This window comes from Cygnus olor, chromosome 23 (assembly GCF_009769625.2).
Source record: "Cygnus olor isolate bCygOlo1 chromosome 23, bCygOlo1.pri.v2, whole genome shotgun sequence".
NCBI classification, from domain to species: Eukaryota; Metazoa; Chordata; class Aves; order Anseriformes; family Anatidae; genus Cygnus; species Cygnus olor.
Window position 1 is genome coordinate 1738660 of NC_049191.1, and position 14225 is coordinate 1752884.

General features: G+C 41.7%; 1 protein-coding gene across 10 annotated transcripts in view; it reads right to left on the reverse strand.

Moving 5' to 3' along the window:
- CSMD2 (CUB and Sushi multiple domains 2) overlaps positions 1 to 14225 on the reverse strand; it is a 332069-nt gene that overhangs the window by 140964 nt on the left and 176880 nt on the right. For 9 of the 10 annotated variants that reach the window (XM_040534773.1, XM_040534777.1, XM_040534774.1 and 6 more), the window contains 4 exons: positions 13726 to 13813; positions 12413 to 12537; positions 9623 to 9744; positions 3042 to 3145 (listed from right to left, as the gene is read on the reverse strand). The exons of the other annotated variant lie outside the window; for it this stretch is intronic. In XM_040534773.1, coding sequence (XP_040390707.1) covers positions 3042 to 3145; positions 9623 to 9744; positions 12413 to 12537; positions 13726 to 13813 — 439 coding nt within the window. The remainder of the gene's footprint in view (positions 1 to 3041; positions 3146 to 9622; positions 9745 to 12412; positions 12538 to 13725; positions 13814 to 14225) is intronic. 10 annotated transcript variants of the gene reach the window in all.

The following is a 14225-nucleotide window of genomic DNA, read 5'->3' on the forward strand; positions in this document are numbered from 1 at the left end:
GCTGAGTGCCAGATTCTTTCAAATAGCCTTACAGGTATCGTCATAACCGGGACCAATCATGCCATACTAATAAATCTCCTCCCAATCCCCAAAATTGTCTTACCAGTCACACGTGCACTAGGGACTACTCTAACACCCGAAACTGGTCACCATTCAGGCTTTGGCCATGGGATCTGGAGCGTGTTTTCCCCTGAAATTGAATCCATGTCTCCCAAGCCCATCAAAACTCTCCTAGTTCTGCCCTCACCTTTGCTTGGTTATTCCTTTGACCTGCATCAGAAATTTTACTGATCCTACAATGTCGGTAGATTAGGAAGTAATCTTTTCTTAATAACTATTTTGCATCCAGAGAGTTTGATGGGGACTGGAAAAAATTCAGAAGTGTTATTGTTGGTTCTTCTCAAGTTATTTAAGCAGCAGACAAGAACAAGAATCATACCAAGAGAAAAACCTTCAGAAAAGGTGTTTCAAAGGTTTTTGCATGCTTTCACATTCTACTTTAACAAGCTGAATGATTGATCTGGATGCTTGTTACTTTAGGGAATAAAATCCTCCCTGCAAGTCAGAAAGCTCAGCCTAACAATCTGTTATGTTCTCTGAGATGTGTTTTACAGGGATGAGAGTGAGACTGGAAACAAATGGTCCTTTATATCTCAGTTTGGGATAACGTCTGGTGCTATGAAAGTTGATTCAAATTTATTTCTTGATTTCAAAGTCTGCAGGACTGAGTTCTTCTTGAATAGCCAAGAATAAATGAAGAGTAGTAAGAAAATTGGAACTCTTATCTTTAACAGGATTAGATTTCTGCATGCTGATTCCTCCAAAAAAGCTACAGCTTGTATCCAGTGGATACACCTAGTGCGTGAATTTAGCTGACCTTGGGTTAAGAGAATAGCAAATGCTAAAAGAAATCATCCATGGACTTTCAACCACATTCATTACTAATGGAATATTTCTGTGGTCCTCACACCTCTTTCACATTTCGTTAGTTTCCAACTTATCCTCCCAGATTAAAAAGAAAAATGAACAAATTGTGTCAGGATTAGCTTCAGCAATTTAATGGAAAGAGATCTCCTGCAGTTGGAAGAAGATACCACACACCTTGTGCAGGCAGTCATAGATATTCCGTATTTGTATTAGCAAGGTGTTGAGTCCCTAATACAGAGTGAGAAAACGTGGAATGATTAAAACAAAATCTATGAAATCTTCATAGGCCTCAGGCAAACAAAAAAGGAAGGGAGTGAGAAATCATTTCGGCAAGTTATTACAAACTATTCCCTTGGCTGTAATTTGCACATTTGGACCAATCAGCTGTGAAATGTTCTGTGACACTTTAATTACAAACACTTTCACAATAATCAGACCTTACATTTATATATATTGCAGGTTAGAGTTTCTGACTTAAGTATCACTGCTGTTCGTGTCCTGAGAAGCATAGTAAGATGAAACTCAGCAACAGAGATTTTGCAAAGACAAGCAAAAAAAGATAAGTGAAAATGGAGTGGGAGGCCAATTCGTGTGTTAAAACAAGTGAAAGGGAGAAATTAAAAGACACAGTATGAAACATGCTTTATCAATTGGAAAGAGTAAAACAGCTTTGCTAGAGTAGCTATTGGAGAGTTTTGTGTTACACTTAATTTTTTTTATTTTTTTTTTTAAATCAGAGAGAAAATCAGGGAGTCTTTCAAGTTAACACACTAAAGCTGGTTGCCGGTAGCCCTAGTTTCTTCCAACTGCCCCATTTACCACTTCTAATGCTCCTTCTGAAAGTCCCGGTGGTTTTTCCCTGCTTCCCTGCCCTTGCAAGTGCCCTCAAGACATTTAAGACTTCAACAAACACCACTGGCTTACAGCTGTACTCAACAGAGGCACACACTGATATGACAAGTGGTTGGCCCTGACCACAGACAAGGGGCATGAGCATAAAGCCACGCAATATTTCGCTTTGATGCTTCAGAAGAGGTATAGCAGTCATTGTTTCTTCAGTAAAGTGGATTTGAATGATACACAATTATCACAATTAGAGTTGAGCACACTGCGTATGTAAAAACTAAAATTCAGAGAGACGTGAAAGTCCGAGGGGGAATCTCTCTGCAGTATACACACTTCCACCCTATCAGATCCGTGAGGTCCTGACGCAGAGCAGAGGCTTTCCTCAGAGCAGCCAAGTGCTCTCACCAACCTCAACACTCTGCCTAAACAGCAGGTACCAGAAATTGATGCTGACACACTGCAAACATAGGGGTCAGGGAAAACCCTTGCCTTCAATCTATAAACCCACAAGCTGATTGGTATTAGTCTGACACGTTCCTTCCAACTGAAACCCAAACCCTCACCAGTTATTAAGCACTGAGCAAGCAGGATGGCAAATGTTGCCACAGAGCCTATTTCACTTTATTTCTCCATGTTACCCTTACTATAACAAAGAATTTGGTCTTCAAATCTAAAAAAATACACTGAAGATGTATCAATTTTTTATTCTAAAAACTGGCAACATCAGAAATTTCTTCTCATCCTTCAGTATGGCTGCAGTGGCCCTTTACTGGTCAATTTTCCCTTTGTAATTACATAAAATTGGGAAAACAACAACAACAAAATACACATGTAGATAGGAAACACAAAGATGTGAAGGCCTGGAAGGAAAGTAGGACCATCTACAATGTCTCATCTACTGAGGAAACCTCCACAAAACACCACATCTGCAAACTAAAGGATGTAAATTGAGGGTTTGCATATACACTATATCCAAATTTTAATCCTGTTCACTCAGCTCCCTGGACAGCCTCAGCCTCTAAGGGATCCTGACAAAGGCAAGTCAAGAAACAGAAACAAAGAAGTAAAAAGCCCTTCTGTCAGCTGAAGCCTAAGAGAACATGATGAGGGAAGAAAACACCGAGAACAGTCAGCTCCACCAAAAATGAGAAACTGCTTACAAAACAGAACCAGCAAGCAGACTGGGACTCCATCGAAGCAATAAATAAATCTCATCAGGCAGAACTTAGACGCGGATTTCTCACGGTGACAAAGGACATGCTACTTACACGTAAAGCACAGATTTCTGGTCTCCAACTTGTCCTCCATCACCAACTGTCAGAGTGTCATATCCTCTTTCTAGTTCAAATTCTTCAAAGGTGAGTTTGATAACCTGGCAAAGATGGAGCATGTTAATACGAATCAACTGCCAAGGCAGCCAGCAGAGCCTCCTGTCTTGTTCATTTACCTGCTTGCCTATTGAGGAGCAATTTGTACAAGCATTAGTATCTTCAGGACAGCACCAAAAGCGACCACCCTCCCTTTTTACAGCACTGTGACACTTCTTTTCAGATGATACTTACTGAAGTTACCTCTTACCTCTGCTTAACCTATTGATTTTTGAGATGACTTTATTGATAAAGATACGTGTGGTGGGATTTCAGCATGCTTTTTTCATCAGGTATTTCTACCATTTCTTTTACAAGCCTGAGATTATGGTGATACATTTGAACGTGCATATAAGCAGCACATTTGTTATGGTGTAATAAACACTTTCTTTTTGGTCTGCGTCGGTCAGAAAATTCCCCTGGTTCTCAGAAGCTTCTCACAGACCCAGAAAGATTTTATGGAGTGCCCAGGATCATGTCCAGGCAGCTTCTGAGTATCTCCGTGGTGGGAGTACCCACAATCTCCCCCTGGGCAGGCCGCTCCATCCTGTGTTTTTCTCCTGCTCCATCCCACCCTTCCACCCCCACTACGAGGCACTGACGGGGTTTACGTAGCCTTCACGCACCGTTTAGGAGCAGAGGTCCCACTGAAGTCAAGAGCTTTGTGTTCCAAGTCTCTTAGCTGCTTGTGAAATCTTTTATTTGCAAATAACTGAAAATCACATTTTGACTCAGGAGACCAAGGCCCTTAATCCAGCCTTGGACAGGGTAAACAAACAGAAAAGGAAGAGAGCTGAATTTACAGAATTGCTTTACATTCACAGTACCAACCGAAAGTAATGGGAGCTTTGTCTCAAAGCTTTTCAACTGCCCAGATCCAGGAAAGCGCATAAACACGTGAATGCATTCATCCCTTTGTACACGTGCCTGTAAATATATTAAATTACCTAACTCTCAACAGCTTATGTTACCAAATTTGGTTTAACAGTACTTTTTGCTATTTCACACATGAAATAGAAGTTACCAAAATTAACAAGGACACACAACATGTACCGAGCACCACAGACACCTGATGCAACTCTACACCTCTTGATTCGGGGTAAGAGACAGGAATTTCAGCTGCCATCAACCAGTTCAGCTGTTCCACCAAGAGACGCATCAGCGGCACAGCCAGCACCGGTGTGGGGTGATTCTCCCCAGGAAACTGCGACACACTGAGGTCAGAGACTCATGAGTGCACCCCGCCAGACTGATGGAGTCGGTCATTGTCACAAACTGAGTTCACGTTCAGGCACCAGCCGATGAAGCTGAGTTTCAAGTGGGATGGATCATACATTTAGACCCCAGTATTACTCATACTAACACCAGAATTAGCCTGTTAATTTGCTGTAATGCTAATAATAATAACAACACTCAGTTAAATAGACTGTAATAGCAAATCATTTAGCAATGGATATTAAAGAAAAGCTAAAATCTTTGTTTGGTAATTTCTTGCAGCATCTCCTGCAAACACTTGAGCACACGTGCAATCACAGGGGGATAAAAATCCCACCATGGACCAAAAGCAACAACTAACTGCAATCTGTTAAACATGAGGATGCCTCTGCAGTCTCTCCAAGGCCTGCATGTACTCTCTAGGAAGATGACAACCTTCTTCTGTCAAAAGCTACTCAATTTAAACCACAAAGTGGTCAGTCACGTGTTGAATGGCTTCAAAGTTCTTTAAAAATAATGGGTGCACATACAGCTCGGACTGAACTGTCACATGCTACCATGCTCTACATACAAATGCAATTATTTTTTAAGTGCATTAAAATAAAAAAAAGCAAGTTCAGTATTTTACTCATGACATTGTGAAAATAGGGCATTACCCAAAAGTACGAGGATCTTGAAACAGTAGCTGGTGAGATACTTCACAGAAGTTTGGAACCATTAATTTTAGTCAGTAGTACCAAAATATTAACCTGTGCAGATTATTATTAAACCATGTAATGATGGAATAATGTAATTAATACAAAGAACACACTGCTGTAAAACAGCACACGTCATTAGTTAAACCACTCGTTCAAGTAAACTGCATTCTAAGGAGTCTGACCCTAATTAAATAACTAATTACAGTCTAGTATATTGAAGACTGTAACCTTGTGGCACAGGAACAGGATGCTGAATACAATATTTATTCATCCATTTTCCTATTTTTCTATTTGGGCTATAGGCTGAAAATTATTTAATGATTCATTAAACAACAAGAGACCTACGAGCACATACAAATACACGAATGACACAAAACCTCAATTTTAAGCTATTGAAGTGACAGGAAGCAATTAGCAAAGTTGAGAAAATAGGCTTCAATATGACACCTCATTCTAAGGCTTCACACACTGCAAAGCGATTTGAAGTGCAGTCACATTCATAGGAAAAAAACACCCGTTCTCACCACGGAGAACGGCACCTCTTGCAGTTATATTCAGATGCTTTACAAGCAAACATTACTCATCTCCCTCCCGTTCTCCCCCGTCTCAAGCATCTATCTTCAGAGGGGATGAATCATCCCCCGGAGGGGCCCATCTCTCTCCACTGATGACACGGGAAGCTTGGACAGAGCTGTGTTTGGCTAGCTAGACTCCAGGTGAGAATAACCGCAGGAGAAATATCAACCAGTGACATCTGGTATGTCAAGAAGGTTCAGAAATAGTTTTGATGCAAATGCACCAATTACCATATGCATTTCTCAGTTCCCAAGTGACTTATTTTTCCAGCGTGGTTGAAATTAATTCCCGTGGCACCAGGGACCAGCAAAAAAAAGAAATCTATAAGCTCTCAATACTCCCCCAAATAGCTTTAATATGTCATCCTCTGTATAGGAAATAATTCCGAGTTGTCAACTGAAGAGCACTATGCCCTTAATACTGCTTATGTAGGTTTCTGAGCAAACTTCGAGGGGATTATGTACCTCAGTGAATCTGGCTCACAGTTCTTTTCCAAATATAGAACAGATGACTTGCAAATGAGTTCTAAATTCAGCTCAGTGGTTTTCCCATCGCTCATATTAAAAGCTTCATATAACAGGACCTGATCCAAAGATCACTCGAGTCAATGAAAAGATTACCACTGACTTCAGCAGGCTTCAGCCCAGGCCCATAATGCTTTAATCTTCAAAGTATTTTACAGGCATTTTAATTAATTAATCTTCAATTCCTCCCTCACCCATGCTGGGGAATGTGCAATGATGATATCATCCCCTTTGCACAAAAGCAACATGAGTCAGGGAGGTGAATTCTCTAATTTAGCAACATGTTTCTAACACGGGCCTTCATTTAAGGATTTTACATGCCCGGGTATGTTCCGGAGGCAGCGCTCGTTGACTTGCGGGTAGGAATAGCAGAGACTGATCTGGCATTAAAACTCAGATACCAGCAACTCCCAGTGTTGTACTGGAGCACGCACTTGTTGCAACACTGTGAGCGGCTGCGGTAGCACACACAGCCAACACTAGGGGCTGCTTTTTGGACAACAGGAACTGTCTGTGCCCATGAATCCACTTGCCATTTTGTACATTCATTACTCAGATGCTCTCCTGTCTGCACAGCTTTGGTTCCCGGAGCCTTAATGAATAGTAGAATATATTATATAGAAAATAGTAGAAAACTCTTAGGGCAATGGGTTCATTTTAATTGTTTCCCATCTTCCCGAGGGGTGCCAGAAGGAAGCCTGCACCTTGCCTCGGCTCCCACGACCATGCAGAGCCCTCCCTGCCATTCAGACAGAGGAAAGGTACTGGGCTGCAGTTTTGAACTACAGCTCAAAGTAATGCAGGCAGGCAACACACAGTGCAAAGAAATAAGCAAGCACAGCAGTGGCTTTCCCAAAACAATTAGTGCATTTCTCTCAGTCCTCTGTGCTTCAAAGAGATGCAGAGTTTTCCCCTACCTGTAAATTACACTTCCAGGATGAAACATTCAAAAAAGAGAAACTCTCCCAGAAACCCTTCATAAACTGATGTTGCTAATTAACTGTTTATCACTTCAAAGAAAAAGAAAATGGCAGCCTTTTTACAGACAGTGAGTATGAACTGCTGATTTGACCAGCCTATCTTTCTTACTTCAGTTGTGCTACAGCTCTACAGTATATGATGCTGCAGCCCATGTAGCATAACTACTATTTTGCTATTAAACCTCTGTTCTACACAAAGTATTGAAATTAATGGATTTTGCCAATTTCAATTCACTTCATAATTTATGAAAGCTAAGGATCAGGACTTGCAGATTTTGTTTTCTAATCAACCGTTTATGATAAAGGTTTAAAAGCTGAGGAGGAACCTAACCAGAGGAAGAAGAGAAAATTTCTCTAAGTAGGAATCCAGAAGACCAATTTTTTGAAAAATGAGAGAGTCTGCCCTGGAAGCTTACAAAAGCTTATCCTATCACACTGCTGAAGAAGCAGAAAAAGTTTGTTTCCTACCATCTAGGCTAGGCACAAGGCTAGCAGAAAGGCCAGAAAATAAACAGATATGAACATGAAAGTCCAATTATTCAACTCTAAAGCAACATGAAAAAGAGTCAATAATATAGTGGCCATGGCACATAAGCATCCAGATGTTTGATTGCCATCTCCTCCTTTCTAAACTGTAGTGGGATAAGTGTCAGCCTGCGTAAAGCCCAGGGCACATCCAAGGCCAGCTCATTACAGTTTCTTCTTAAAAACAGAGAACTATTTTATTTGCAAAACTGGGATTTTGCTGGTCTTTGAAAGACAAAGATGTACAAAAAGAAAGATATACATAATACATACCAGTGCCTAAGAAGCTGATGTATCCAACAGCCTGTCCATGTGCAGGCAGTGTACACCCGAGGGTCTGCAGGCCCCCAGCTGAGAAGCCCAGCTGACACTTGAGCAGTAATGGCTGTTGTTACATGTGGCGTGTTCTCTGCTCGCACATTACCCTGATGAAGGAGAACCTCCTGAGTCTGATTAACCAGTAAATCACTCCTAATAAATCAGCACTGAAAAAAATATCCTGATTCCACACTCCAGTTTCCCAGAATTTGGGTCATTACCAGGCTCCCATGCAGCCAAACCAAAATATCCGCTGGATGAAATGACCAGCTAATGACAGCCCTTTAAATACAAACCCATTCTGAAATTGGAATGTAGGAATACTCCTCATTAAAATCATAATCCACCAGTGATCTGTACTTACTAAAGGCTTGAATTGATGTCAATGGGGAGAGAGAAACAGAACTCAACAGGGCTCTTCAGCCAGCCCCAGCTTGAGCTGCCCCGCTGCAGCAGGTGCTCCAGAGGGAGGCGAAGCATGGGAGATAAGAGCACAAGATGCCATCTCATCAGAGGTAGCAAGCAGACTGCAACTGTGGATGGTTGCCAGAATTTCTACAGACTGGAACAATTTCTTGTGAAAGATGAGATGCTGGGATACTAACATGTTTGTGAAATGACTTCCTTGGACGAGCAGCAGAAGGCAGAGCGCCAAAATGCAAGGCTGTCTGGTGGCAAGGACCAAGAAATAATTGACTGGATAAGCATATGAGCTCAGTGCCTTGGAATGCAAGGTTTTCTCCCAAACTAATGAAGATTATATTAGTAGGAACCCAGGCACTGAAAAGAATGAAACCTGTCTTCAGCAGAAGCACTGAATGGTACCTCAGGGTATTTTGAGCTACAACATAGCAACGAAGTCATTTTTGTTCTTATGTTCCCATACAGGTCTGAAGAGGAACAGGCTGAGTTTGTAGGGCAGCGCTAAGAGGTAAGAGGCACTAAGGAGTGTTCTCCCTGTGACAGGAAAACGGGAAAGACTTCATCTTACAAAGACCAAGGCAGTTAGGACTTGTACTGATCAGTGACAAAGGATTTGAACCCTGCCAAACTGCACATGCAGACCAACGGAGACAAAAAATCATCCCCAACTTCCAGCGTTCTGAACATCAGTAAACACAAAAAGGACTTGTTTATAACGGAACGGAATGGAATGGAAAGGAAAACAGCATTGCAGAGAAATTCTCCCTCCCTCACTTGCTCTTGACCCTTTGTTGGGCTGAAATCCCTGTTGGTTAGGCGCCAGCTATCAGCCAAAAGGAAGTGAAAAATCAGAATTCCTGGCACAGCATTTCTGCCCCAACTGAGCACTGGCTTAGCAAGATGCTTTGCTACGCTGTTTGGCATTTCACCGCCATTCATGCCAAGGTATCAAAGAGGTTTCGATTAAAAATAATTACATTCACTTTTAATTACATCCTTTAATAAAATGAATTTTCAGCAGAGACAGAATGTGACAGGACACGGTCTTTAAAGACAGTCGAGAAATGTGTGAGAAGTCTCTGGGGAGAGAGAAGGGTGTGACTTCAGAAACAGAAACCTGAAGGGCTAAATATCAGAGACTAGTCCTGTGAAGGACCATAGCTACACACTATTTCAACTAAGACAATAAAATAGTGACATGAGAACGTATCTCTGAGACCTACCTTGGCTGGATTGAGTGCCGTGATGACCCACACGCAGTAAGCATTGTTATCGTATTGGACAGGGTAGTTGGGAGAAGTTATCACACCGCTGGGACCACGAAGGTACATATCACACATCCTTGCTGTGAAAAAGAAAATAAGACAGATGTGGGAATGAGGTCTGTTAGCTCTGGGATGAATACGGAGTTCTTTGTTTGGAGATGAGAGAGAAATAGTGATGCATACTGTATGAAGGCAGGGGAGAATTAAAAATTGCTGCCCTGTGTTGTTTTCACTAGCCAAAACACTCATCTTCCATGTAACATCAGAGACAAAGGATTTATCTGTGATGATTGGATGAGTGGGGTGTTTCCAGAGGCTATCAAACAGATGGACCGCCAGACCAACCAACAACCCATTTTCTAGCTCTCACACTGATTTAGTATTTGCTTACTGTGTTGAAGTACTCAAAGAAATACTTTCATGTCCAGGACATTGAAAGCAGCTACACGGAAGATGCCAGGTAAGACACAGATCCTTTTTAATGTCCCAGGAAGGTCATATTTCCTTTCTTCGTTGCAGATCTAAAAAAATACTGCACATCAAGTATTTATTAGGTGACGGCTGACTTCGTTCTGCTACGACTGTGGACTCAAAGAACGAAGATGGCAGCTCAACTTCACATCTTAAAAACATCTTAGGTACAGTAGAAGCTGAAAAGCACTTAAGGGGGAAATTTTTGCTTGGAGTATTCCTTTGATGTGATATTTAATCAGAAAATGTAAAGAACAGCATTCTTGTTTTGTAACTGCCTCTGCTGTTGTGATGGGTCCTCAAAATTAATCTATCTGAAATTTCAAAGGAGTCCTATTTGCAAATGTGGTTTCTGCAGGGCTTTTTTTGCCCCTGAACAGCAGTCAAGCATGGAAAATGGTCTCACGGCCAAACTGACCGTACAGCAGGGCTGCATTCCTGCTGCCCTGTGTGACCCCATTCCTGGGGCCTGCTACATGTACCCAGTCCCACCTGACAGTAAAAGTTAAGGCCTGCTATTCCCATCTTAAAAGTGGGCAACGGGGCCACAAAGGGACTAAGGGACTCTTCCTTGGACTCAGAGGGAGTCTGCTGCAGATAGGGAAGCTAAAATTCCCTCTGAACACAGTGACAAGATGTTTCATTACCAGGTGTTAGAAACTGCTCCAGTCCAGTGGCTTTAGAGCTGGCTGGTCAGGCACCCTGCAAGTTGAAAGAAACTCACCACACGATAACAAAATGGAAACAGAAAATGTGGTTTAAAACTGAGATAAAAAGCAAATGGAAAACTTTGAAAAGAAAAAAAATGGAAGTTAGTGGTAGAAATCTTTTTTAAGTTGATTCACAGAATTGCAATAATGCAGGCAAATCCTTTCTTATCTCTTGCAAGAGGACACCATAAATTTCCTTTATAGTGTCACATATTTATGCCAAATATCCTCTTACACTGATTCAATTTATTCTAGGCTTGTTCCAAGAATTAGATGGGATTCCAAAGCCTTGAAAACCTCTGCAGATGAAATTAAAGAGGAAAAGAACTGAAAAAAAATACCAATTTATGACTTTAAGAGCTTTAGAGGGATTTAATTAAAAATATTACAAGTTGTTCATTATTAGCATTACAAATAGCACAATTATGCATGCCACTTTTTATAGAGAGAGAGGATAGAGAGAAAGAAAACAAAATGGCCAAGGGCAAAATGGACATTAGTTTTCATTTTTACGCTGAAAGAAAACTCCATTTGCTGATATCTCATGGCTGGGCCACAAGATAATCAGGCTGCTGCTAGCTTCCAAACTTTCACCTCGTCCCCCCTCTCCTCCTTATCCCTTAAAAAGAAATATCTGGAGTGGAGAACAAAAAGGGACAAAGCATTGCTGAGAGGTGTGGACATAGTACACAGGTATGAAGGACACATATAATCCATCAGCTGCAGAGATAGTAGCTTATGAAGCTCCACAGTTAATAGTTTTATTAGTTTTATTGTGTACAGGAACAGGTGTTTGTCTTAAAACCTGAATTTCTGCTATCAAAAAGTTGCATGAGAATCAAGTGAAGGTTTCTTTCTCAGGCATGAGCTGAAAAGATTGAAAATTTGAAGCCGTGTTACTCTGCTTACCCAGAAAACAAGAACCCCCATTAGAAAAGAATAAAGATCCTATTGACTTTTGAGCACGAACGAGCAAGACCAAACTCCCATTTCCAAGAAAACAAACAAACCCAGTGCAGCACAGAAGAAATAGCAGCAACGAGCTGAATTTTTCCAACAGGCTGAGAGCACTGCGAGGTTGCTCTTCTAACTGCACCTGTTGCCTGAGTGAGGGTGCTGAAAACAGATCTGCATCATGGGCCACACAGCAGGCTGAGGGTAAGACCCAGCTGAGATCAAGAGAACCAACTTAATACAGCTTATAAACATCCAACACTCAGCAAGAGGCTTGAACCTGTTCTAGGACTGCATAACAATGTATTTGACTTTTAAAGAGAAGGAAAGACCGAACCAAAAAGAAGCGAAAGAACAAAGGGGCTGTAGCAAGGTGCCTCTGAGAGGAACCAGAGATGGTCTTCCACAGGGCAGGTGGGAGTTGCAAGCCTGGAAATATCCACTTTGAGTGCTCTGCTCCTTGGAACAGCATTTATCAAAAGACAAAGGCAACAGGCAGCAACCAAGTGCAGACAAACTTGAGGACGGAATGAGTGATGCATGAATGGGACATAAAGGAGATGGATTTTCTCATTAGTTCTACCAACTCGATAAAAAATGTTCCTCTTCTCACCTCTGCACACTGGTCTGTGGTCACTCCATGCAACAATCATGTCGCTCACTCTCTTACACGTGATGCTTTTGGACCCTTGTAAATCATAGCCCTCGTTACAGGTGAACTGGATGCTGGAGCCCAACCTAGCAGACAGAACAGAAAATGAAGTTAGCAACTGAGAAGCTTCTGCAGCAACATGTTTGTCACTTGCTTTTTTATTATCCCAGTGATTCTCCAAATTGTGAACAGACGGAGTTCACTGGCCCTCTAGGCAACAGCAGAAATGAATGAGGGGCAGGCTTTGCCTCATTCATTTGCTTATGCTGGGCACTGTTTGCCTGAGGTGGTGACAGTCCCCGAACAGATTCGAGTCTTTCAATGCAACTTCAGGGGGAATTTTTTTCAGTTCGGGAGCACAGACTCTGTCCCAAGAGATGACATACTCAGCATTCTTCTAAAGAAAAAAAAAAACTTTATCTACTACTGAAAGATTTCTTCTATATTCTATCACTTTGGACTCAGATCCTTTGCTGGTTAAAGCCAGTCCTATCTTATTCACTGAAGTGACACAATGCCGGTTTACAGCAGCTGAGAATTTATCCTATGGCATTCAGGGACTCTGTTGGGAATTGCCTTTCCTCCACCCTCACTCCCCCTCCTCCAATACATTTTCTGGACTTCAGGAGAATTGGATAGACTCAGGTTAAATTGAAAGACATTTTTAGTGAACAAAACAGCTATCGACAGCAAAATAAGATTAAATATTGATTCCCCATTGCTAACAGCAGGCTGATTCATTCCTACACTCTTTAAATGAACGCTAGCAAGTACAAGGGAATAACAGCATTGTTTTAAACTCTATAAGAAAACAATTATCCAGCACCACATTTACTTATTGACAAGGAACTGTACCAGTGCTTTGGGAAGACACCTGAAATTCACTGGGGGCAGGGGCATGCTGTGACTTAAGCTAACGTTAGAAGCGATGCTGTTGCTGTTTAAGACAGCTCTTTCTGCACTTCACTCCAAATGGGACTGACAACAAACACGGATTATACAAGCCTGGCCAGATGCCCATTTTGTGAAAGGAGAAATATTCCCAAAGAACTCATTACAGATCATCATCCAGGACACGGTCTCTCACACACACGTGCACTTCTATACACACTTGTTCTTCTACATCACTAGGCTCAGCAAGCTTTCAGACAGAGCACATTTAGATGTGTGCAGATGGTCTCTAAAAACAGACTACATAACGTCAAGGAGCACACATGATGGTTATAAACAATAGCTTTGCAGCATGCAGAAACACAAACATAAAAGGTTCTTACCTAAAATCGTTGCCTATTCTTTTGCCTCTCTCTGGAATCCCAGGGTCTGGACACATATTATGTCCCTGGGACACACCAACCTGAGTTACTACAAAGCAAAAACAGCACATACAGAGACAGAATAGCAAAAGAAACATTCTTTCATCAACTGTCTTGGTGGATGTGGAGAGAAAAATGGCAATTGGTAGCTTGAAAACCTGAATGTATTCCATTTTGCTCGGAAAAAACAGCTTTGGAAACAAGTATAACTGGAATCATTTCAGCTCAGTTTAGACACCAAAGTGGTTTCTAGGAAGTGCCAGCTAGGAACACAGTTTTCCCCCTGTTCTGCTATAGAAGCACCTCTAAAGAGAGATTTTTCATTCTGCAAAATTGCACCAATTAAACAGCCCATTTCCGAAGCCTGTGATTAAAACGGCCACCTGTGACACGACAAGGTGACTGTCTACCACCCTCCAAACCCATCTGAGCGCTGCCAGAGAAAGAAACAACTCGATGAG